This window comes from Protobothrops mucrosquamatus, unplaced genomic scaffold, assembly GCF_001527695.2.
Source record: "Protobothrops mucrosquamatus isolate PMUCROS unplaced genomic scaffold, P.Mucros_1.0 scaffold_45, whole genome shotgun sequence".
In the NCBI taxonomy this organism is placed as follows: domain Eukaryota; kingdom Metazoa; phylum Chordata; class Lepidosauria; order Squamata; family Viperidae; genus Protobothrops; species Protobothrops mucrosquamatus.
This window is the reverse complement of record NW_015386121.1, coordinates 356,682-384,432: the sequence shown is the minus strand read 5'-3', so window position 1 is coordinate 384,432 and position 27,751 is coordinate 356,682. Positions and strand designations below refer to the sequence as shown.

Below are 27,751 nucleotides of genomic sequence, written 5' to 3'. Positions count from 1 at the left end.
CAACTCCACATTCACTATTTTTATCACTCCATCAGACAATATAAGGAGAGAGTGATGAGGAATCAAGCAAAATACATTTTTTAGACTACCAACATCAAACCATTCACATTGGTAGAGTTCCATTAATCTTTTTTTAGCATTGCTATTAAATAAATAAATAAAAACCTCTGAGGATCACCTCTGCAATAATTGTAAGCTGGATTAATTGGCTGTTTGAAGGTGTATACTAATGGTTTTTGTCTTCCAATTTCTTTTTGCTGGTTTTCTCAGTCATGGTCTCCATAATCATAGCAGTTTCTTCATAGCTTTGGATTTTTTCATCAGAGAATTTCTCAATGGATTCTACCATTTCTACCTTCTCATAACTCATAGTGCTTGGTGAAGTTAGTTCCTTATGCAAGCCATCCTGCTTCTTGCATTGTTTCTTTACATAAATTCCTTTTTCATTTCGTTCACTTGGACATGGTGTGGAAAATGGTTCAGATGCCCCAGTAAATTGCACTTTTGGGAACTCTTCTTTTTTTCCAAATTCTCTCTGCCACCTGGATACATCATCTTCCTTCTCTTTGCCTATCAGCTTGTACTCATATTTAATGTCTTTCTGCATCCTTGATCGCTCTTGCATTCTATGGACTTCAAATTCACTTTTGTAATGTTCAGGAGATCTGGGTAATTCTGGGATTGGTTTCATACCACATGATATATTTCCTTCAGCATCTGAAATAATGACCCTACCCTTATAAGGAATAGGTAAAGAATGGAAGCAGGTGTCATCATAGCTGCCTTTTTCTGCAATAACTACATATCCTTTAGCCTGGAACCCAGTTCTAGGTTCCTGTCTTTGGTAGCATCTGACTTTCTCTTTCACTATATTGCACAATTTGTCAAAAGCTTTGCTTATTTGTGCTCCATCAGGCACATCTTCTTCAGCTTTGCTGGGTTCAGTTTTTTCCTTTGTACCATTTGATCCATGTTCGCTTTCTGTGAGTAATCCTTCCTGTTTGGAATCCATCAGAATTTGGTCAAATCCTTCTTGCGGCTGGTCAAACATTTTTTCTAAGGAAGACCCATTAGTAAGATCTTTTGGTGTAATCTCCTTCCTCTTAAACATTTTCTTTGGCAGACTTCTTTGCCGTAACTTGGCACCAGCAATGTCTTGCATGACTAGTGTAATGTCTACATGAATAGAAATAAAAGAACAACAAATATAGCATGAGATGCAGCCCACTAAAGATGAAATGTATAATTTGCAGACATTCCCTCAAACAGGGTTGATGAGAATGGCTTTAATGGCATGAATATTTGTTGAAGAAAATGTTAGATCAGGCAGCATCTACACTTGCCCTTTGAGTGATACACTCGAACATGTTGATTAAGCAAAGACAAAACCTAAATGTGATTCAATTTCAATCACAAATTTAACTTGATTTGATTTGTTTAATCTTAGTTTAATGCAATTAGTATGATTACTGCTTACATAATTGCTTACATCATTATTACTAATGCTATATATTTACACACATTCTCAAGAAAATATCTGAATGGATCATTCAAATATGTTGAATATTTAAATGGAGCTACTGTATCGAGAAAGAAAAGGAACATCTCCCTCCCTTTTTTTCTCTCTCTCTGTCTCTCTCTTGCTGTCTCTCTCTCTCACACACACAAACACACTTTAAGTGGATTACATTTTTAATTTCGTTAGGTACACTCTATAAAGACAAAGCTACAGCTTTCAAATCTTACTATTACCTACAAAGATGCTCCAAGACCTTATGGATCATTCTACAATATGGATTTCTGCAATACTGTAATTCAACATTACTGGCATAATTGTATAAGGAAACACTGGCATCTACCAGGGTCCTGTTGGACCATAAATGCATTACTGCAATTCGTGCAATAAGCAAGAAGTTGCAGGAATTTCAGGGGAGGCTCAACAGCACCCAGCCAACAGTTGATCTCAAAAAGCTACTGTAAATAAATCAGATCTAGTCAGCGCTAGAATGAGAGATTCCCAGGAAATCCCAGGGCCATAGACTATAGACTAGTTTAGAAAGTTTTTTTAAAAAAAAATCCTGGGGAATGAGCAAATAGCTTCCCCATTGTTGACAAGAAACTTACGCAACTTAGAGCCTTCAGAAGTCAAGAAAGTGTTACTATTTTATGTAAGAGCGAAAGTTCATTTTAATGAACCAAAATTCAGGCATAATTATTTTATGGATTTCTCAGGATGCAGGATTTATTCCTGAGCCATATGGGTACAAAACTTCATCACAAATATTTAAGTTCCCAATGAACAGAAGTATTAGTTCATTTTAAAAGTATTGGCAGTATATTCTAGGAACTATGGGGTTGGAGATCTCTCTCCTTCCTAAGCAATCAATAAATGATTCAGTTATTGTCCATCTTCTTTCAGCAAATGATTTTGTTACTAGTAATCCATAAGAAAAGGGTTAACATAAGTCACCTGTGCTCAAGTAATATGAACAATGAGATCGGCATACAGAAACATGGCACACGTGCATGCTGCTCTCACAGGCTAAACTAATTTCTGTAGAGTCTCAATTACCTGTCCCTTTCAAGGTTGGGGCCTCTGATGGTCTGTAGGTCTGTGTAAATAGGGTTACTGGAGTTCCAACAATAGCAGAATTCAATCTATCACCGTAGGGAAAAGGGAGAATCAATAAATTCCACCAAAACAAAACCTAAACAACCATTTAAAATAATGACAAGGCAACCCAAAGTATTTGTAATACTTTCCAAATAAGTTGTTTTTATTCCATTCCAAACCTGTTGCCTTAAGATGGACTACATGGAGTGCAATCCTAACTCACCTCTCTATACCAACTTCCCCAAATCCATTGTCATCAAACATTCTAGAACAGAATGTCATACTCTGGCAGGTTAACAAAACACATATGAATGTCACTGAAAAATAACTGATGAGTAAGAACCTACGCAGAGAGGAACCCTGCTGGAGTAGCTGAGATGCCCCTAAAGTTCGGCGAATGGAAAACGTCCTGTGGTAAGAAATAAAACAAAGTGCTCCAGATTTCACATATCCAAAGCCTACTCAATCCCTGAAGTTTTCAGTTGTCTAAAAGAAAAGTCAGAGCTGCTTGTGCTCACCATTCCTGAAGGTTACTCTTTCTCTCACTTCCCTTTAAGCATATAATTGGACCATATAGTTGCACCTCCTCCGCCTTAGAAGGATATGTGGATTAAAAAATTCCCTGCATGTACTTTCCATGTTTACTCCACTATAAAGGTCTTCTACATGTGCAGAGGTGGACATGCTTCAGAGAAGGTTTGAAAATCCTCATACAATAAGGCACCCATGATAGAGAACCACAGAGAAGAACATGGAGAAGCAAAATATGATTTAAATCCAAGAAAGTCAGAGAATGTTAATGTTAATCTGGCTTTGCCTTAAGTCTCTTTGATGAAATAGAGAGGGAAGAAAAACACAGTTACACTTTCAAGATTATGTTATTATAATGTATATCAAAAGCGTTCCAGTATTTCTTGTGGACTCCATTTCCTGATCTGGCCTACCTCGAAAGACTGGCTGCCAGCATGAGCTTCTAAGCACATCTACCCACACATTCATAAAGACCACATTTAAGTCATGCTACTAAAATGAAAGGGAATGAATCTAATCAGAGTACCATTTGTGCCTGTCTTTAACTCTTACTGACCAGCAAAATGTCTTAACGGGAGTTAAGGAGGAATGTATACCAGAGTACTTTCTGTTCTGAAACACCATTTTGCCAGTATTTTTTTTTTTTGCAGTTGTTGTTTTGTGGTCACACATAAATAAATACAGGACAATATATTTGCAAGCAGGCAATTATGATTTGTGGGCATAATATTGTCATTGCAGTTAAGAAAAGAGGAGTTCTCTATGCTTAAATCACTTTGATTTAAAAGAGGAAAAAGTTCTACAAATCACAACTATGGTTAGACAATTGGAAGAGAAGTTCTATGAATGCAGATCTTTTCTAGAAGATTTAAAATTATGTGAATGATTAATTCTATCTATGCACATCTCTGAAACTACTGCAGATTTACTGATTTATTTTTTAAAAGATACATGATTATTGATAGTAGTGCAAAGTGCTCCTCTTAATATCAAAAGAGTTGAAACAGAAAAGCAACCATAAATTAGTTGCCTTAAATCTCTGGTTCCTTACCCAATTAAAAACAAAGTTTGAGGGGGGAAAGGCTGGCTTTGTATTCTTACAGGGAAGAGTTGAAAATCAACAACTGTGGCTGGTAGTATCTCAGCAACAACAGAAAGTCATGTAAAAAGCCCGGAAAAAACACCTGCCACATTGACGTAGAAATGCTATTGATGGATGACTCAAGGAATATGTCATGGGCTTCTAAAGTGAGTAATATATTCCATACCAATTAAAATTGGGTGCTGCACAACACTGGAAAATAATGTTTTCGTCTGAGAAGCTTAGACACCCAACAAAAACAGAGAAACCTAGAAAGCTCTTATAAATAGTCGTATTATTTAAAATATTGAACAATATGTTCAAGACCCGAATGTTAACCATTGAAATGATTTCTTAGACAAAACCTAATGAAACTCTAAGCATCACTGTCTATGGAGATTCTCAATCATCCAAGTCGTGGTTGTCCCAAAGGTGCTTTTCAAAAGGCAACTGGATTTCTTTGGTTTTTGCTTGAAAACATTTCACTTCTCATCCAAGAAGCTTCTTCAGTTCTGACAGAATGGTGGGGAATAGAAAGATTTATATTTTTTGCAACAGTGCTTTTTTTCTAAAAAAAAAAAAAAAAAAAAAGGTGCTGGAACTCACACACATCATACAACCCGCCTTGCCTACACTACAAGGTTCCATCCAAAAAAGGTGCCGGAACTCCGTTCTGGGAGTTCTATGAGAAAAAAAGCCCTGCTTTGCAGTCATCTGTTCATAAGCACTCTGAAGATCAGCCATTAGCTCTCATGACAGACTTCCAGAGTGCTAACAACCAGATGACTGCAAAGAATACAAATCCTTCTATTCCCCACCATTCAGTCAGAACTGAAGAAGCTCCTTGGGTGAGAAGCGAAATGTTTTCAAGGAAAAAAAATGAAGGAAGTCCATTTGTCTTTTGAAAAGCACCTTTGGATCTGTTGCTTTTTGCTCCAAGAATGTCCATACCTGCTATCTTCATTTTCAATTATACGTTTATAACGCTCCAATTCACTCTCTAGGGATTGTTTATAAATGGACAGTTGGCGACACTGGTTGGTGTATTTCTCCAAGGTTCTTTCAGCATCTTCTATGCCCTTTCTCAGACTGTCAATCTGCTCATTATACAGGTGAATCTCATCATTATAGCTCTGCTGTGTGTCCTTAATCACCTGGTCCAGCATTCCTGTCTGTTTAAAAAAAAATGAAGATGTGAGAGATTGCCTAAAGCTGGTCTGCTATGGGGAACAGCACAATTCACTAACAGCAAAGACGTGGAATACTATCCTATTTCAATGACATTTCAATGACATGAAACAAATCATTGATACCTGTTGGTTTCTTGTATCATTGGCATTAAAAAATAGAAAAAAATGACCAACATTAACACACCATAACAATGAGCAGCAGGCAAGATGAGAAATCATATTTAGATAGCACAACACCCAAGGTGACACAAAAGATGTAATTTCTTAAAAGTGTTCATATGTCCTAATATAAATAATGCTAATAAAAACCTGCACATGTGCATCAAAGTTTTAAGTTCATACCCACCCAGTATATAGGATTAGTGTAGTACTAGTGTTTCTAATATGTAGAGAAGTGAGTTCTTATGGGTTCAATATAATCCTGAATCTGTTTCTGTAATTATAAAGGTTTCATTGGAAAATTAGCAGCAGGTCATCCCAAAATGGTAGCTTGATTTTTTTCTTCATTTTTCACTCAAAAGACTAGTATAGTAAGATTAAGAATAAGATTAAGATTTAAGATTGAGACTACTTTTGTAGACTTAGCGCACCCATTTTACTTCATTCCCTTCTCTCAGACTCCAGTGAATTGTTGATAACTTTAAAAAGTCACCCTCCTCCCACTCCACTGTCAAAGTTCCTGAACGCCATATCCTTTCAGGGAAAAGAAATGATGTAACTACTGGAGTTCTATAGATGTGTAGTAACATGAACCTGGCATCACAAGAATCTGAAGTGCCAAGGCAAGCAATGCCCTTCTATATTATATTCTCAAGAAAAATTGAAGCCCATTCCTTAATGAATCTCCCATTAAATTAAATTAAATGTTGAGATCCTCTGAGAGGGCTCCTGAAAGCCAAAACATCGAATTTGAATAAAACTATGCTTCTTCTTTCTCCATTCCCCCATTCCAGTGGAATACATATTGGCCACCAGATGGTGCTCAGTCACCTGAAAAACAGAGATTTGCCTGACAGGAAAATTTATTATCACTTCATCGTTGGTCTTGGAATACAAATGCAAGAAATCAAATCAACTCAAATATCGTTGTTATGATCTTTGACCAATTTTTACAGTAAAATACAAAACCAACATTGGAAAGATTTATTATTCAAATGATTTTGGAAACTCAAGGGTGTATTCTGTAAAATCTTAATTAATTTTACTCAAATGTATCCTCACAGATCCTGGGAACAATTTCCATTCCTAGGACTAAAGAGCTGGGCAGAGGTGAATTGCACAGATTAAATACCCTACTACAATGAACCCTCATAGCTTATGATCTCTCTGGTGTTTTCAGCTGATAGAGGAGAAGAGCAAGTAGCGATTCTAAGATATCCACAGAGTGCTAAAAATAAAACAGGAATAATGCCAATAAAACCATGTAACATTAGAGAAAGGCACTGATTTTTGTAATAAAATGTGAGTCTTACTAGAGATCAAGAGGGCCAAAGTGACACTAATGCAAAAAATTAGGATGCCATCTTTTTGCATAAAATGATTATCTATGATGGTATATAGGTGTCAACACTACATGGTTGCAGCCATTTTCCTTCTCATTCTAGGTTGCCACATAGAATGGAGGGAGGGGGTTTGCCCAGGTGCTTCGCTAGTCAAAATAATCTTTTGTCCCGTGGGAACCAAGGTCATCGGCAGCTCCCGAGACTAGGGACTGGGTATTGCAATAAAAGCCCACCAAATAACCATATTGGGAAACGTAGTTGCTTGCGTAGTTTTTATGGGTGGGACATTTAACTTTGTATTGGAAAATTGTTACTTGTGTATCCAGACTTGGTTTCACTCTTGACCATGCCGATACTTTGAATTTGCAAGCCTTGGAGTTCTGCTTTATTCATCCCTGTCTTCGGAACCATGACAATAGGAGCATGAAAGAACAAACAGTGATCATACCCACTCCCCTAAAAAGGGGGGAGGGTGGAAATGGGAGAAAACAGAGGGTTTAATCAATGGATGATGCAATGCCACCTTCTTCAGGGAAGGTGACATTACACTCTCAGAGAAGCACTGCTTATCTCCGGGTCCAATTGTTCACATGTGTCAAGCCCATAGGAGTCAATAATACTAGGACTTCAGAGAACTCTATTCCCTTATTCAATTTCTCAGGGTCAAAAGAATATACACCACAGTGTGCCACCTTGCTCGCCATACTATCCAACTGGAGTGGATCCTAGCAACTTTATTCTTTAAGAAACTGGTAAATCCAACTAACATGACTGTAGGAGCTTCACCCTGTCCTATTCTTAAAAGAACCCAGGTCACTCTGAACAGAACCATTAATGGGAATCTGTGGATGGGATAAGCTCAGAGAAGAATAGTTGAGACCTAAACTATTTCTCAGATAACCTCCTGCTTGTGAAACAATCATGACCCAATCTAATAATCTAATTTTTTAGTTTAAATTTTCTAATGGTTTAAAAACTTTAATCTTAGCTTAGGTCATAATGTTTGTAAATCACCTATTTTAGAAAAAATAACTTTTTTCTCTCAAAATGATACCTCTGTGTGAAGCTTAAGTTTCTGGGCTTGGAGCTGGGAAAAAATGCCCTTGTATTCATCTAACTGACTCTGGAGTATTGGTATCCTTCCCTCAGTTATCAGCTTTTCCTGCAAACAAAACAGAAGGAAATATGAGTGAAATTGGATTGGTAACAAAGGTTTGTCTATAGCAGTGGTTCTCAACCTGTGGGTCGGGACCCCATTTGGGGTCGATCGACCATTTCATGGGGGTCGCCAAGCAAGGCTGTCCGCCATTTTTTTTGTCCACCATTTTTTTTGTCCGCCATTTTTTTCCCCTTTTCCGGCNAAAAAACCAATTTTCCTGTTCGCCTGCAACAAGTTTTTATTAGAAATGTGATAAATAACCTAATTGTCCAGACATCCCACAAAATTGCATGTTATAGGGAAATGGTCAGTAGTAAAGCCTACTGAGGGAAACTTGTGTACAAACGAAAAATATTTATAGCATTCAGAAGTGTTGAGCATCCATTATCCTCTCTTTCCTTGGTTTAAACAAATCTCTGTATTTAAGCTCATGCTTGAGTATATATATTTCTGCAACCTATCATTTATACGCAACTGCATTTTCTTCTAGGCCAACATGTACACATTTTAGCAGACCACAACATTAGAACAGCAGCATGTACAACAATTGCATTTGTCTTATGGCATATCTAAAGAACCCTAGATGAATTACTTGTGTTTAATTGCAACTGGAAAAAGTTAAGGAATCTTTTCAGAGAGCTGACCAAGTAGAAAATGCAATAATCTTGCCTCAAAGTTCAGCTGGAAAAAGGACATCTTCCAGTTCCTTGCACTACCTAGCAATTGCTCATTATGGAATACTGCCCTAAGCAGTCAATATCAAGACAATCAGAAGACAATTGGTGTAGAGTTCAACACGTATCAACTCATTAATTGTCTGAAGGACTTGTATCAATGCAATAGGTCTGTATGAGGTACTCTGCCTTGGGGACGTACTTTGTGCTATGAAGGCAACAATATTTGCCTCATCAAGATGCAGCAGTTATAAAAACCAGTTTCTCTAGGTTCCTTGACTTGTTTCAATGTCCTTGTCCAACTCTTGCAGTAACTTCAATTATTGGAAGTGCCAAAGAGGACACTGAAACAAGGTGAAGAAAAGTAATAAGGCATCTTTGCATCACACTTTGAAAATGGAGAGCGGGCATTCCAGGATCCAATCTGAGTTGGTCACTGGGACCAGAGGTTCATTCTTCCAAGCTTTCAGACTTGTACTGGAGCCCATCCTCTCTCTCCAGAATGTGTGCATTGGGCTGTTCTAGGTGTAGTATTTATGTGGAGCCTGGTTGTGTGTGGCTTTAAGTTGTTAATTGGGATGTTGATGGTTAGCTATTAAGTCGCTGATTGTTATCCCCTTGTGCTGCTGCAATCTCTGGCTCCTAAGTACCTGGTAAGCTAGTGGTAAATCAGCACTCCTGATTGACAAGGGGTCGGTTTCCCAGGCTTCAATCATTCCTTTGTGAAGTGGCTTCAAAGGAGTTGTAGCAAAAGGAAAAGGGACGAAGCACTCCTTTGTAGCTTTGTATAGATCCACAGTATAATCCTCCAAATTTTGCTATCCTAAAGTTTGATCTTATCCTTATTTTATCTTAGTTTAAAACTGGGATCTTTCAATGAACATAATTTTTCTTCAGGCATTGTGAGAATGGGAGGGGCTTGAAAGCAGGGAGCAGGGCTGGGCTTATGGCTGAGACCCTTAGCCTCCCTGAATGCCATATGTTCAGCCAAGGCACGATTAGGAGTTTTTGTTAGATCTAAGGTGACCAATCGTCCTCCTTTAGGGAGGACAGTCCTTCTTTTGTAAGTTCTATCTTCTCTCAAAAAGTGTCCTCCTACATGTCCTCCTTTTCGATATTTGAAGACTAATCTGTAAATCTCCGTATTCAATCGATGCCGAGCTGCTCCGTTCCGTGTGATGTGATGTATTTGTATTTGACATGACGATTCGTCAAAGCTCAGTACAGTGCAGCGAGACGCATGCAGCGGTACAGTGAGACGCATGTGCTCCGCACAGGAAAATTGTTTTGAGAGAGTGTGCCGCGTGCAAGAGTGCGCCGCACGCAAGTGGCTTTGTTTACTTCTTACTGAAACACGACACAGTGCACACGGACGCATTAGACTCACTTTTTTTCCTTAAATTTATTTGTGTCTTCCTTCTCATTGTAAAAAAGTTGGTCACCTTACTAGAACACAAGTAGAGTTCTCTTCTTAATCTGAGATCATAATAAAGCAGGATTCCAACTTCTACACATGTACAGTATACATGTATACAGTATACATTTTAAAAGACAGTATACTGTACATGAACATGATCATGCTCCTGCCAGACTTTCTGGCTGAATATATGACAACTGAATGCTCCTTCCTCTATTCAGTTTGAAACCCTCAAATATTCAGATGTATGCCTGAAGAAGACTTTTGATTGAATGATTTGTAAAAGAAAATTCTTACCTCACTGGCACCAGCCATGATGTTGGACACCTGAGGTGCTGCTTGCATGATCTGTTGTAAATTTCCGATATAGGTCTGTACTTCCATGAGGTTCTGTAGCCAGATAAAGTAATTATTAAAACTTATTATAGCAAGAAGCTTGATGGAAGGAACTGCATTGCTGAGTTTCTATTTGAATTTCCCCTCTTCTGGGAGAGAAGGAAGCAAAGATGTTGAGAAAAACTGGGCTGCTAGACACTTATCCTGACTAGCTTTATCAGAGTATTTTCTAGCATGCTGCTGTAATTACCTTTCTCAACTGTTCTTCATAGATAGTGCCATTTGGTTATATAAGTGGCATATATCTGCTATTGAATTATATTATTACTACATACAATGATCTTAATTATAGGTAGTCCTCTCTTAATGTCCATTTATTCAGCGATTCTTAAAAGTTACGGTGGCACTGAATAAAAGAAACTATGACCATTCCCCCAAGTTATGGCCATTGCAGTGTCCCTGTAATCACATGATCAATCTTTACCTCAGCCAAAAAGCTTGGGGAAGGAAGGGTTTAATTATACAATCTGTTAAACCACTTGATATGATTGAACCAGTATGTTACATTTCAGGAGAACATCTATGGAGATTCTCAGTCATCCAGGTCATGGTTGTCCCAAAAGTACTTTTTTCAGGAGGTATCTGGACTTTTTTATTTTTCTCTGAAGATGTTTCACTTCTCATTGCAGACTACAGAAACCATTTGCGCTTCAGTTTGAGATGCAGACAACACAGACTCATCCCCGGCAGCCTGCACCTGTCTTCAACAATGAAAGGACACAGGGCAGAAAACATCACACAGCCAAGAAGGCTCCAAACCCATCTGCACTACTCAGGTAACCCTGAGGATACAGATAAACCTCCAGATGGCCTCAATGACTCTCTAAAAGAATGCAAATGACCAGCTGTCTGCAAGGAATATTAATCCTTCTATTCCCCACCATCCAGTCAGAACTGAAGAAGCTTCTTGGATGAGAAGCGAAACATCTTCAAAGAAAAACCAAGTCCTGTTGCCTCCTGAAAAAACACCTTTGGGACATTTCAGGAGAATATGAAAATGGGCAGAAATAACCATACCTTGATGGAAATTGAATCCAAAAAACCAGCAAGACTTGAATTTGGGTAGGGGCAGAACCCTTCTCACTCTTAATTTTAACTTTTTAGAATAAGGAGGAGCTCTGAACAGCTATTTCATTTTCTTTGTAAAAGAGGCCCTATAGAAGTATTGTTGGTAGGAATCTCAAGTATAGGGGGAAAGGTAATTGTTAACAGAAGCAGGAGCATAGCTGGTTAAAAAGTAGATCTCCATCTACTAGAGGTATCTAAAATATTGTCAATGATCTAAAACGACCTAATATTTATAAATAGTTATCACAAAATAACACCCAAACCTGAATTCCTGCCAAAAATTAAAAAAAAAGTATTACGAAGGCAAGCTCATGTTTTGTGCATGAAAGAACTCTGAGTTTGGTTTATATCTGATACTTGAAGCAAATTTGTGCGTTACGAATTCTTTTACTCTGTGTAACTTTCATTTTCCACCAAATTCTAGATGATAAGTACCAGTATAAGAAAAACAAAAAGAAAAGAAAACAAAAAAAAACCATAGTAGATCTCTTCAATCCATCCCTAAGCAGAACAATCCTTTTACCAGGTATGTCTCTTCTTCTTTTTTGCCCAGCATGGATTTACATATATGAAAGGAGACTTGTATTGAAAGGGAAGGAACAGCTTCATTTGTTAAAATTTGCTTGGGAAATATTAATGAAAACAAGCAGCTATAAGACTTACCTTCTTATATCTATCTTTCGTGGCATTTACATCATCTTGCAAGAACTGTGATTCAATCTGGAGTTCTAAATTACACAACAAAGCTTCATCAGCTTCCTGAAATAAAAAAAACAAATAAAATATTATTTTCTTTTGTCCTTTTTCTTCTGATTTTAAATAAATATTTGAGTCACCAGTATTCAATGGAAACACTGGACTTTAAAAATCTGTAAAATCATCTCTTGCCATAACTTATATAACAGATCAGAAATTGATTAATGTAAAACTAGGAGGGATGACCTTCAAATAATACATTTATTTGCAATATGCATATACAAAAATTGAAATCTAAATAATTGATAGACATCTCATAACTGATAGGCAATTGGATTGAATAGGTGATCTGCTGCACTTAGATAGAACTGCATCTATGTAAATAAAAATGTAAATGTCCGTTTGTTCAAAATCTTAAATCTCCAAAAGTTCTTCACCGATTGCTTTGAAATTTTGACACAACGTTGCATTCGAATACGCGCGTGTTTTTATATACCTACTATTATATAGATGTCACACCTGTGACAGGTAAAAACATGCTTTTTTAAAAAAACCAGCGCCATCTATTCGCATTCCTATGATTCCAACGGATATGCCATTTCAATTTAAGAGATTGCAATTCCCAATTCGATTGGCGTTTGCAATCACCATCAACAAAGCTCAGGGCCAATCTTTAGAATTGTGCGGTTTAGATCTAGACACGGATTGCTTCTCACAGTCGGCAAACCAGACAATCTCTATATCTGCACAGACAATGGAACAACAAAAAATATTGTATACCCACAAGCATTGTGAAATTAAACATATTACAAACGTGCGCTTTCTCTTTTCTTTCTTTTCCATTTAACCAGACTGAGCCACAGCAACGCGTGGCCAGGTACAGCTAGTACCAAATAAATACAACAAGGAAAAAAGTTCCTTAAATCAAAGGTGATTCTTAAAGATTCCAAAGTCACATTTATGCAGTTTTCTTGGCAACAAGATAGAAGTGGTTCACCAATGCTTTCTTCTGGGATATTTTTCAACTTCCCAGTCTAAATGACCAAGCTGAGATTTCATGGTGGTTTCTCCCCCTCCAAGTACTAACAAGATCTGGCTCTACTAACCTTTTTCTGATGAACCTTTTTTTTTCTCACTTATATCCCCAATCTATTTCATTGGGCTTCCATTTAGATCCATTAGATGCATTTTAAGGAGTTTTGTTTCTAAAAGAAAATCACTATATAAAAAAATATTTATTATCCATGCTTTGTTTGTCAGGGGCTAAAATACTGGTTTGCTATGTAACATTAGGACAAATAGGCAAAAAAACCCACGTTTTTTGAAAAGAACAATCAGAGGACTTTCTCAACTTTGAACACACCTGTAACAGCTAGTAAGCTGTACAAATCGCAATCAATGCAAGCACTTCAGGGTCCATTTCCTCATTTAGCTAATGAAATGTAGCTTGTTCATTTTTCAGTAACATCAACTCTATCAGCTGTACTACAGTCCCATTTCTGGTTAGGCAATGTGATGGGGAGTTATTCAATGAGTTTTGCTTTTGTGATAGGCCCAGCAAACTAATTCCAAGCTCTGTTGTGCTATTCAGAAATGTGTAGATGCTTGCTGTTTCCATTATACCCATGGATTGCAAAAGTAGCACTGCTGTTGTGCTGGTAATAATGATAGTAAAAATAAAGCATAGAATTTCGCTACAAGCCTAGTTATCTGCTTTGTGAGCAGATAAGATTTATGAATGCAAATGACAAGTGGAATATTCTAAGCCAGCAGTCATCCATTTGCTCACTGTTTCTCTATTTTCCTACGGAAAGCTGAATCGGAAGCATTACAATGAGACCGTGAATCCACTGATGGGCTGAGAAAGACAGCTAGATACTGCTGATGGGTACATATTTAGGAAAATAGAGTAACATTAAACTTTAGCTTAAATTTTTTTAGATATATTTCTTTGGGTATTCATCAGACATCTGGAAGCCAGGATTCATGATGCACTGCATACAAAGATACATTAGGTGACAACTAATTCAAACAGTATATGAAGTACTAACCCCAGTGATCTCGTCATATGGATGAGAAGAATCACTTTCAGTGTTATTGTAATTAGTTGAGCCTGGTTACAATTGGCTCAGGGTTTTTCATTATAGTAGGTCTGGTTTGTGTGTGTGTATGTGAGAGATTCCTTAACATAATTTATCAGCATTTCTTTCCCTAGGCCAGGGGTTCCCAACCCCCGGTCTGTGGACCAGTACTGGGCTGCGGCATGCCAGCAACCGGCCTGCACAAATAAGCAAATCCCCATCCACAAGATGCAGGCAGCACACAAAACCACACACCTTCTGGTCTGCGGAAAAACCTCTCGCCATGGAACTGGTCCCTTGTGTCTAAAAGGTTGGGGACCTCTGCCCTAGGCTATAAAGGTGGTTCTTGACTTATGGGATCAGAATAAACAAGGGGATTGATAAGTGAATCACACCCAATTTTACAATCTTTTTGTTGCGGTTGTTAAGTGAATCACTCAGTTGTTTAATGACTCAAGCAGTTGTTAAGCAAACCCAGCTTATCCTTCATTGACTTTGCTTGTTGGAAGCTGGCTGGGAAGGACTGCAATAGTGATCACGTGGCCCTGGATGTTGCAACCACATTAAGTACATTCCAATTGCTAAGTGCCCAAATTTTGATAAAATGAACATGGGAATGCCACAGTTGTGAGGACTGGTCATAAGTCACTTTTGTCAATGCCATTGTTACTGTGGTCAGGTCACTGATTGAATAGTTGTAAGTTGAGGACTACCTGTAAAAGTTAGTCAGGAATGTGTTGGCATTGTGCATCTGCTGATTAATTAATTGGGACCCCATGCTTGGGTCCCAATTTCTAAAGTATATTCACTTCTCTCCTTTGTGGTAATACAATGCTTATCAATAAGGTCTGAAAGAAAATTGTCAACTAAAAACATTCTCATCTCTTCATAAACCATATGTTGTAATCTTGACTCTTTGCTTGCCTCCCCATCTCCGAATAAAAGTGACGGATAGGAAGATATTGCATCTCAGTGCATAAGATATTATCAACTGTTGTGTCAAAGAACATAATTCTGAGCATTAGCTATATGGAAACTGCCAAGCAGAAAACACTGGGGGGGGGGGGGAAGAATGATAAAATATCCTGTATAGACATCAAAAACGCACAAGAAAAAATACTAATATTTGCTTCAGTGTAAATCTCATTATAGTATATTTGCTTTCAGGAAACAGCAAACAGTGGTGCCGTTTGCCCACTCACCTAATGTTTACAAAAATAGAGTATGCCTATTTCAATTCAATTAGGTTGGGCCTTTAAAATGAAACTGAAAACGTAATAAATAAGACGGGGATCAGTCATTAGCACATATAGTTCATGAAATCTGGATAAGATTCAAATCCTAACTCATCCAAGAAGCTCCCCATAGAGACCTCCTTGGCCCAATTATTTTATCTTATAAAAATGAAGACTACATTTTCTACTTAGGTAGGATAATCTCATACACATGGTGCTGGTATAATATTTAAAACTGGACAACAAAACCACATGTTGGATTTCATCCAGGTTTACTTAGTTGTAAATGACTGAAGTCAATAGAAATGAAATCAGTCATGACTACGTAATCAACATCCCATAGATTTGTGGAGTTAGCAGGAATGGCAACGGTTTTCTGAGGCACGTAGTCCAAGGAGACAAAAAGTAAACAGACTTCATAAGTATTTTTTTTTAAAAAAAGGATAAAGAATCTTTTAAATCCCTCCAGTATCTGAAAATTCCAGCCCCACCTGCAATTATGACACATCTTCATTTCAAATAGCAATTATCCACTTCCTTTCTCTATCACAAATGTTAAGAACAACCACCTGTGATCAAAACACAATTCCACTCTTGGCAGCGCAGACTGGCAGTGGCCTCTCCTGAGCTCTTTCCACTCTCCTGTGCTATCCCTCTGCATCCCTCCTGCAAATGCTGGCTTTCAAAATATGAAATTATTGCACAATCTGCTGGGTGGAACGTGTGCCTATGTATGTGAACGCATGCATACATATAGGAAGGAAGGAAGGAAGGAAGGAAGGAAGGAAGGAAGGAAGGAAGGAAGGAAGGAAGGAAGGAAGGAAGGACACTGCTGTGCACTTCTATGTATTTCCTGTACATATGTTTTAAGTCAGGAAACATTTCTAAAAGCTTACACAACAAACTACATAGACTTGCGAGATCAGATGGCCTTTAAGAGTATCAGTATTATGCTCCATCTCCTTCCCTCCAATATTCATTCTGTAAAACAATTTATGAAAGCATATGACTCAGCCGCCCTGAGTCCGTAGGGAGAAGGGCGGGGTAGAAATATAAATAATAAAAAAATAAAAAAATAAATGATAGGCCATGTTAGGACAATGATTCCAGATCTCTGTGTAACTGATTGCATTTGATGATTAGCAAGTTCAATACATTAATTGCCCCCCTCAATAAATCACTTATTTCTTGCCTTGCTGAGCAAACTGATCTTACAGTACATTCAAAATTATTTCTGTACTGCAAATGTTCCTTGGTTTCAGTATTTTTAGGGATGGGATAACTTTTGCCCCCGATTTTTATCTTGGCTGATTATTTTTTCAGATGGTCTAGTAGCCAAATTATTTGGACAATGTTGTTATTTATTCACTATGAATGTTCTGTGACAACCAATTTCAACTAATAGCTTGTTTGCAAGCTGCCATTTGTGAAAATTGCATTAGCTGTTTGATATTTACAATCTGTGACAGGTCAACCCATGTCAGCTGAAAGGATATGTGTCCTTGATTGAATTACATTTGCAATCAAATCCCCTGGCCTCTTGTCTAATGAGCAATTCATTACGTTTCTTTCATTCTCAGAATCTACACATTGTAACCTCCCTTGCTGAGTTTCTTAGTTAAATGACTGGATGCTTGAAAGCCCAGTTGGAGAGAAATGGGCCAAAAGGGATTGCTGCAAAAATATCAGGAAAGCAGAATGGGGATGCTACATTTCACTGTAGCCTGCTTCCTTCAAAATAGCAAAATATCCTGATATGTCATGATATTGGGATCCCCAAAATTATACCTAGTTTTTGATGAGATAATTTTACATCCCCTAGCTAAATACCCATGAAGTATACCCACCATTTGTGTATGCATAGAAGGATGCCTCAGGCCTCCAGCCTATTTTCCCATCAATCAGCTGCTAATCTTACATTCAGGCCATCCACCCTGGTCTTCCCACTGCACACGCATCAACCTTTGCAGCACTTCTTTACCTAGCTCCTTCCATCAATCAACCCTTCCCCAGCGATCTTCCCAGTTCTTTCAGCCTTCATTTGAATTTTATTTTAACTTTTTATGCTAATAGGTTTTCAAAAATTTTCATATCCTCAACCTCTCTTGTGTGTCCACAATTTGGAATACTTCTTTGCATCAAAGGAAGACCAAACTGGCTGCAAATCTACACTTTGAAGGATGGGTTTTGTTGTAAAATGAGAATGGCAATTGATGTAAAGATGCAACATTAGGATGACAAAGTAGAAGCCGAAAAATTATATAGGACTAAAATAAAATGAGCAATAATGGGATTCAGTTGCCTTTCTCTAGTGCAGGGGTGTCAAACTGCTGGCCCGTGGGCCAGATACATCATAGCAAAACCGCACCCACCCCATTGCTGGCAATGGGAAAAAAGTCGCAATACGTTGCGACACGTCATGTGACGTTGTGAGTTTGACATCCCTGGTCTAGTGGAAAAGGATTCCAAGCAGCAAGAGTGAGATGGAATTAAGAAAAAGAAGTTGATCAGAGAAGGAGATTTTGCCATACCAAGATTGATTGGCAAATCATGAGTGCATAGTTTTGAGACACTAATACCGCAATTTCATAAATGCTTACTCAGTAGGCAGGAATGCTGAAAAAACCGGGGCTCACTCACAAATAAATATAGAATTGCAACCTTAATTGGGGTGGGTGAGGTAAGAACTAGAAATATACAAATATGCTTATTTCATCTATATGTCCATTTGCTACATATACAGAACACCCTGGTTGTAGTCAACTTATGGTAAACCTCCTGAAATATACTGTGAAATTAAATTTTCTTGGAATACTGGAAATTGAGGTACATCATGTTGGTGTCAACTCTTAGTGTCCACAAAGATAAATTTTCTCCAAGATTATCTGACCCCAATCTGACATCTTCTGTCAGTGCACCATCAATGTCATAAAGTCCACATATCTTTTTGCTGCTTGTCTTCCTCTTCTCTTTCCTTTCACCAGAGGTTTAAGGCAACTAAATATTTGCATAATGTGCCCAAAGTATGACAAATATTGGAAATAGTATTTGTTTATAGCAGAAGCATTGGACTAAGCCAGGCCAACCAATTTATTGCTTGGACCCTCACGCTACTGTCTTACTCATTATTAGGCAAGGAGAGCTAAAGGCTGAGGCCAGAAAGCACAATTTTTCTATTACTGTGGAACATCCTCCCCCAAAAAGTTAGATTATCTTTAGGGTCACTCTTCCAGAAGTCTTTTTCAGAAATACTTTTGGGAATGAACTTATACCAACAGTATTTGAAAATCTTTTTAATGTACCCATCATTTTTTATTTTATTGTATTGTTTTATGACAGTATTTGGAGATAAATTAATTTTCATTTTTCTCATCATGAGTGTTTTATTGAATTGTGCTGTTATAAACCTTGGGATTTAATGGCATACGTATTATTATTGTTATTATTCAGATACACTTTTACTTTCTTTTCTGATACTGAATCTTACTTATTCTCTCTCTCTCTCTCTCTCTCTCTCTCTCTCCTCTCTCTCCCTCTCTCCATGATGAAATAGATATTACTGAAAAGGTAATTGAATTGAACTTGTTGAGGTGGTAGAAAGAAAGACGAAGAGGTACAGAAGAACAGTAGAAAAGGAAATAGGGAGACATGTCATATGAATGTGTGTCAGGAGTGAAAGATCAGACCACACATGAAATTCCAATTAAGCCAATTTATTGCTCATGCCTATGGCTGGAATCTACTCAACTAATGGCTAGCACTATTTTGCTGCTAGATAAGGGTTAAGGGAATTTAAGAGGGTTTGGATTTAATCCATTTGTGACTATATAGTGACTCTAGGGCCGGCTGATTCCTCTTTTGATTCTGCCCCCTGGTTCTGTCATTCCTCCTACACAGTGTGACTTATAGGAAATAAGACAGACCAAAATTATAGTAGATTCTTCAGTTGACCTGTCTGTTTAACAGTAGTAATTTCTTAGTGTTCTGCTCTGAAATAACTTCCATTGAATTCAGTACTGTTTATTCTCAAGAATGTGACTAGAACTTTCACCTAAAACTTTGCTCTTCTTAGAACTATAAAAGAAATATTAGGATGAATTACATCAACAGAATATTTCTCCTTGTGTTGGATTTCATAGTGGCAAATAATAGCATTAGAGTTTGATTAGTGTTCTTGCCCAAATCAAAAATCCACAACCCCCAAGTTTGATGTAATGCTACACCATCAAAACTTACATATAAACCATAGCTATATAAAATAAAAGTTTACATTGATGTACTAATCTTTCTCACTCAGCCCTTAAGAGTTTTTATTATGGGAAGAAAATGGACAAGAGAAGTTGCTATGTATATTAACTTTAACTTCTGGGGAAAAAACAAGATATAGTTCTAATACTTTTTTTCAGCATGTAAGAAAAGCATAAAAGTTCAGAAAGGTAAAACAGCTAATTTTAACTCTAACACATCCTCCCAAAGGGAGGTGGGAGGAATAATTGAATATTAAATTATTAATATTAAATATTATAGTATTTAAACAATTATTACATTTAATAATTGTTTAAATACTATGAGAGCCAACTTGGTATAGATGGTTAAAGGTTAGAAACTGGGAAAGAGTGAGTTCTAGTTGTTCTTTAGGCATAAAGTCAAGTCAGTGACTTTGGGCCAGTCACTCTTTCTTACCCCTGGGAAGAAGGCAAAGGGAAGTCATGTCTGAAAAATATTGTCAAGGAAACTATGTGGACATATCCAGGTAGTCACAAGGAGTCAGGATTGACTTCAAAGGATATACACCCACACAACTCTTTATGTATCACTTCTTTGCCAAGGAAACCAGGTTTTTTCATGGCTCATGGCTCCTCAAAGCCCCATTCGGAGGAGGAGAAGGAAGAATTGGAGCTGGGACCATCTGAAAGGGAAGGCATGCCAGGGGTTGAGGATTATGCTGTCCTGAGCCCCTCAGGCACTTGGGGGGGGAGTCGACCAAACGGAGAGCTGCCTGCCTGCAGAGACACAGGGGAGCATCGGCTGCTGACCAGCAGTGATGCTGATAGGCAGACAATCTTCCTCTGATGTGGAACAGCTGCCTACTCCACTCAATCCAAGGGCAAGGAGAGTGGAGCATAGGCAAGCCCAGAGAAGGGCTGCAAGGGAGAAGGTCAATCCACTTCTCCTCACAATGAACCCCTGGAGGGGAGTAACTTAAGGAGAAGCAGTGGGGAGCTAGTCTTTGCTAGGAACAATTGTTTACCTTGGCTTACACTCCCCCCCCCCACAGCTTTTACTTATGCCTGTTGCTGTTTGCCTGGCCTTCCTTGGAAGATTGTGCTTTGCATTTTGTTTTGGATCTCGCCCTTCTCTTGTGATCTACATTTGGCCTTTGTTTCACTGGGGATTTGGAACTGCTTCTTTTCTGGGACCTGTTTCTTGTCCTGAGGACTGACCTTGTCTTGTGCCTGGACCCTGCTTGGTGGATTGAAACCCTGAACTTTGCCCTGTGAGCATGCTCTACTCTGTGGGCTTTCTTTGTACTATGGGGGCTGTGTTTTGGAGTCTGAGGGTGGCTGCCTTCAGGATAGTGTGAGGGTGGAGCCTTACCAGTTGTTGGAGGGCCATTGACTGGAACATTGATTAAGAGAAATAAAGAACTCTCTAAAGGCTTACCTTGCCTTGACCAGCTGGGTCATAACAGGTTTTGTTCAAAAGGACAATTGTTGGATGATGGAGGGCACTCAGATACAGTATGTGATTGATTGCACCCTCTTTTTCTATGTATATAAGTAAAGTGGCATACTTTACTTTCTAATACCCTTAGATTCTATAAAAATGGCATTTTAAGCTTCCAAACATTTTAAAGCTGGAAAATGCAATTCCTCTCACACAAAACCAGCAGCAGCAAATGCAGATAGTACTGCAAAAGTGACAGTATTAAACATCCCTATTTTTGTGTTACTACTGGCTGTCAGTACTCATAGCAATAGCACTTAGACTTATATACCACTTCACAATGCTTTACAGCCCTCTCTAAGTGGTGACATCACATGAAAAGCAGCACTTATGAAAAGATCCCTGGGTAAAAAAGGATCAGAATATTACATTTGATACAATGAATTTACCTTATTAAGCTGTTCAAGAGTACTTTTCTGCTTCTTCTGATATTCACATTCATTTTTATATCTAAAAGAAGACAAACAAAAATGCAAGTAAACCCCACTGATACATTAGAAAGAAATTTTCATTCCATTCTAATTGGAAACCATTCCTCCACTTCTGTTTGACTTAAGACATGGCTTCATACCACATTCAGAGTTTAAATTTATCCCTGCATAGAGTCTATATTTTAGTTTTACAGGATATCTAAATTAGAACAGATTTCAGTGACATGGATTGAATTTACCATAGTACAAAATATTACCTGGTGAATGATGCTGTGTTGACCATGGTTCTTGGTATTCATTTAGAGTGGATTATTCAAAATTAATTGATGATAGACTGGAAAACTATGATCTCTGAGATATTTTTACTATTTCGAGCACTTTTAAAGTCCTTGCTTATTAATTTATATTTTATTCCTCTATCTTGGCTATGTCTGTTTATAGATCTTCTTTAAAATGTAATCAGATGTTTTTTTAGAAAAAAGTTTTAAAAAAGAAAATAGCCAAATGCCTCAAACATCTTTGTATTTTCATACAAAGTTTATGGATACATTTGGACGTAATATTAAACTAGGAAGGGAAAACCCACTGCCAATGAAATACATATGCCCACAATGCCATATTTGCAGCTTCCAAAAGACTGAATTATAAATGTTTACTTCTGAGGGGGGGGGGTTTCTCTGCATTAAAAGAATCTCTTAATTCTTCGAAACCTGAAAAATGAGGTAAAAGTTCCAGGTTCATCTTTCTTGGTGATGACAGCATCACCAGTCATGCCTGCTGAGGCTCTAAGACAAGGGTCTTCAAACTTGGCCCTTTTATGACTTGTGGATTTCAACTCCCAGAATTCCTCAGCCAGGCACGCTGGCTAAGGAATTCTGGGAGTTGAAGTCCACAAGTCATAAAAAGGCCAAGTTTGAAGACCCCTGATCTAAGAGGCTGATATAAGTGCAAATCTAACATCCTGCTGGCCTTGGGCTTTCCTCCATTTTCTCTCCTCCTCCTGCATTGCTGAGAGGAGAAATATAGAAGCTGTTGCTTTTACTTAACTGTGGGATTTGTCCAAAATGGCAAATTATTCTTTAGTTTAAAGCAAGCCAACTTTAAACCATGGCTTATTAAGTTAACTATATTAAATGAGCTATAGTTAATGTTAGCTATAGTTGCCAGTTTAGCTGAATTCACAAATTGTGGTTAATTAAAACCAGAGACAAATCTTTCCAAAAGATTCTTTCTCTTGTTGCACAAAATTTGTAGGAAAAGAGAAAGGTAAGTCATGAGCCCAACAGAAAGCCAAGCATAGGAGCTTAGAAGAGCTTTTCTTAACAGGGATTCCATAAGAGGTCAGGAGGGTTTCCATGAGAGATCATGATTGGGGGAAAAAAACTGACATTCATGTGTTGCACAATGCTAGCTCCTGCACTAGTAGGAATCCTTATGGATTGCAACTCAGCTACTAGTCCCCTGTTCTAGAATAATACATTTCCAGAGGGATCCAAAATAGGTTCCCATCCTGATGGTAAAATCAGGAAGCTGTTAAAAAGTTGGCCATTCCCCCAGACTATGGGATCAGGTGATAGTTGAGCTTCATCGGATGAGTTTGTTTCAGGCCACTTTTTTGTGTTTTGTATTTTTCTTATTTTTTTTTTAAATTGTAAGCCTTCCAAAGACACTGGAAGTCAAGTAGTCTCTAAATGGTACAAACAAACAAATTACAGCACTTTGCAACTGGCACACCTGTATTAATGACCACTGCAAAAAAGGTATTAAAATCGGTCGTGGTCTCATGGTGATCTGCTTAATGAGTGCAACAACCATAATGCCAGGCTCAATTACCTGTTTCCTTCATTTTTCTAAACAAAATAAAAGAACGGAATTATATCTGAAAATAGAATAAATATTTTCAATTGTTGTAAAATAAGTATTCCGTACTTTGGGGTTTTTTTTTGTTTGTTTCTTTTAACTCTGTTACTACAGAAAGAAAACAGGAAAAAAACCACAACCCTTTGTTTTCAAAGATATAAGGAGCCAGATTAAGAAAAATAAATGAAGGATACTAAGAAACAAAGGAGAGATTGGGCAGGACATGTATATGTAGCAAGAAATGAAATGATCCGAACATCTTGAATGCCCTCAGGATAGAAAAGTCATTTATAATTTGCATAAATGGTAAAAGAATAATAATCACAATGTTGCTACATACATTCAAAACACTCCATAAAGTACTGGAGGTGATCACAATCTGTGAAAGCTATTGATTGGTTAATTTAGTGCATTTCGTATTCCCTTTCAGCATTTTTTTTCCAAATTGAGAAATATTTCCCAATTAAGTATTTTCTATGCAAATACAAAATTTACTTTCAAAGCACCAACCTTACAACTCCATTCCTGATACAAACTCATTAGACTAGCTCAGTAGCCTAAAGTCCTTCCAGATATTTTTTTTTCCTTTCTGCATCACTACTATATTGTGCTTATTTGTGAAATTTTACAGAGCATCCAGATGCCACTGTATTTCATACTTAATTATTCTAACTTTCTCCTCACTGTGCCTTTATGAAGGAAAAATTTGAATAGATGTGCCCCATACTTTTGATTGCTAATATTTTCTTTGAGCACACAGGTGCAGATAGTGAGAGCTATCACTGCTACTGGAAGAGAATGTTGGACATCATCACAAAATGCCATGAAGGCCCTTATTTCTTTTCACTTTCACAAGTCGAGGTCCTAGGATCCTTGTTTTGCTTTTGTGGGATTGCTTACCCAAAGCCACAAAAAAGATTGTTTTGTACCTCCATTTAGAAAAAGCCAAAGGTAGATGACACAGTTTTGAAGAACCAGGAAACTCTATGCATCCATCTGCCATAATGAAGACATCTCCTTCATCTCCAACCAACTTACTTGTTACAGTATTCATCCAGCATGCGCTGAGCGTCTTTCTTCTCACGTTCCAGCTTAGATCTGTTGGTGGACAGGTCACGGACTCGCTGGTGATTGAGATCAATCTGAGCAGCAAAAGCCTCTTCTAATCCAGCCAGCTCATCCATGCGTTGGAACGTCTCAAGCTGCTTGCGGAAGATGGCATTATGCTGCTCAAGCACCCGAGCCCTGTTGATGTAGTTTGAAAACTGTTGACTAAGGTCCTGCAGGTTTTCCAGGCCTTGGGCTTGTGCAAGACCACCAAATTCCGGTGACTCTGGAAGTTCTTCATAAGCATCTGATTGTTCATACTTCTCCTTGTGGACTGCATGCAAGTAGCTGCTCCTATACATGGCAGAGTAGGGAGCGGTGGGGGAGCCCAAGAATCTCCCTTGTCTGTGTCTTTCCAGTTTGAAACACCAAAACTGGGTCTTTCCTGCTCAAATGTGTTTGAACCCTGGGTAGACTCAGTTCTCTTGTGAAACCCAAAATAACAGCTCAGTCTAAGACTCTACAACTCCTAAGCTCACTGCAAGAGAAACAAAACAAAATTAGACCGTCCTGCCTTCTGGTTCTTGATAGTGATGGTTTTAAATTCTGTCAGCACTTTTTGCTTTCTTTCCCACCAGGTTTTTCAACTGCATGTGATGCCAGGGGTGGAGAGAGCAAAGGGAGAGAGCTGTATAGTTTTTGCTGAATTGATTACAAAGCAAGAGAGGAGCAGAATACAAAAGGCATGTGGCTTTACAGGATGGGTCCCAAACATTCCAATGGGTTTTTGTTCTATTTTGTCTATCACATGGTGTTTGACTGAGAGTAACACATTTAACTAATCCTGGAGTAATTTTGACTTGGCCTGGCTTTAGAAATTGAATCCTAGTGACAAAAAAGATATTTAAAACTTAAAAAGAACCATACTTCTACCTAAGAGCACTTTTAGCATCTAGATTATCATGATAGTAGTTCCTATGTTTTTTCCTTGCATAGCCTCACTACTCAGAAGTTCATATGCTGTTCCAAAGAAAGAAGCCTCTATTTTTCAAATAGCCCAGGACTGAGGTAAACTCTGAGTAATGTATAAAATGATCTCCTCTCATTTTATCATCAGAGGTAGGGCTGAGAGTGAGTGTCTCAAAATCATCCCATGAGAGGTACACACGCCAGCTTCTCCCTGGTCCATGATAAAAGAGACCCCTTGGTCAACACTTAAAGGTATCCAGATCCATTGTTACTGAAATTAAGTAGTGCAATTGATAGACACTGAGGCCATGGAATCCCACAATTATCTGAGGCAGATAATATAAGGACACTGTAGAGTTAATTCCATTTTGGAAGCTAAGAAAATCCAGCTCCAACTCAAGTCTTCCTCCCTCCTGCACACACATAGATACACACAAAAGGAGAATCTATTTGCTTCCCAACAAATTAAAGGCAGCCACAATCTAACAACAACAACAAATCAACCAAGGTCAGGATGTCATATAACCACAATTTATCCAATATTTTAATGCTGTCAATATTAAAGCATGATAGAAAGATTTACTAATCTGTCCATTGATATTTACTATAGAGCAGTGGTTCTCAACCTTTTCTTCACCACAGACTCCCTTTAAATACCTTTTGTGGCCACAGTTTATGGCCACGGACTCCCAAGATTTCAATCATAATATTTCTTCACGCCTTCAGGGACCCCCTGTGATGACATCCCAGTCCCCCCCCCAGGGGTCCATGGACCACAAGTTGAGAACCACTGCTATAAAGTAATATTTGGGGTTTTTTTTGAGAGAGTCAGATTCTATAGAAATACCTTGAATTTTTATTAGCACTTGTTTCAAATCTCTTACTAAGATTACCATAATATTACTTCTTGTTCCCTTGATTTGTCAGGGGGCAGACATGCAAATTCTACTTGAAAAGAACAGTTCCAGAGGTAACTAGGGCTCAAACCATTTTAACCTGAAAATCTTTCACAAATTCAGTTAATTTTAAATACTCTTGGGCTGTATTCAAATCATAAAATGTGTCCTCACCTGAGGTACAAATTACTCAAATTCCCAAACTTTGGACAGATTATATGAAAACCTAGCTCTCTGAAGAAGGCTCTGATGCCTGGAAAGTTGGAAAGAAGAAGAGAACAATCAGCAACAAGAAGAATGGACTCAGTTACAATGCTGATGAGTGTGCTGTTGGAAGACTTCAGGGACCAGGTTTTCACAGAGAAAACCTATTTATGTGGTCACTAACAGTTGACATGGATTTGATGGCACGCAGTCAATCAAATGTGGGCTCATGGTGTGCACTGAGTTATTCATCCTTCCAGTAGTTTTCAGTGTCTTCCATCCAGATTCCATCTAGATTCTCCCTCTACCACGAATATGATGAGAAAATCCAATGCCATAATCCTTTTTTGATTATAGTTTCCCCAGGAAATGTCATTGGAAATAATCTAGCTTGACTCTGAGTAATTGACTTTTGTATAATACAGAGGAGCCTTCTTTTCCATAATTGCTGTAAGGTATTAATCCTACAGTCAGCTTTACCATATAAAACGATAGAAACAAACAGGTCTAACATTCCAACAAAGTCAAATTTGACAGGTTCCTGATCAAGTCTCTAACTCTCAGAACAATATCCATTAAGTCATTCCTATCTCCCTTCCACCTTATGACAACTTGTATAGTATATATAGTATAGTGCAGATGTATCATTCTAACTGTAGGGTTAGTAATGTCATCCTATAAGAATTATGGAAAAGAAGGTTCCTTTATGATCACTAAAAAGCATTTCTGACTTCTTTTACTATGAAAGCCCAGAGACAAAATGTTCATATGCTTATATACACACATACATATATACTTACATCCTCTACCTATACTGAAAGAGAATGTTCTTCCCATTATATCCCATGCCAGTTTAATTTCTTTCCCTCTGATTTTCTATTGAATCCAATAGTCAAATAATTGGGGGAATCTGAAATACTAAAACTCTTGGTCACATATTGAGATCTGAATGAAATATATTGATCCTTCTTAA

General features: G+C 37.9%; 1 protein-coding gene across 1 annotated transcript; it reads right to left on the bottom strand.

The window, feature by feature from the left end:
• Positions 1-226: 226 nt before the first annotated feature.
• Positions 227-25,071, bottom strand: BFSP1 (beaded filament structural protein 1). The gene is made up of 8 exons (XM_015810929.1): positions 24,701-25,071; positions 21,761-21,821; positions 12,296-12,391; positions 10,466-10,558; positions 7,973-8,080; positions 5,178-5,398; positions 2,573-2,658; positions 227-1,176 (listed from the first exon to the last, which is right to left on the bottom strand). Exons 1-8 carry the CDS (start codon positions 25,069-25,071, stop codon positions 227-229), a joined length of 1,986 nt encoding a protein of 661 aa, XP_015666415.1.
• Between the last annotated feature and the right edge of the window lie 2,680 nt (positions 25,072-27,751).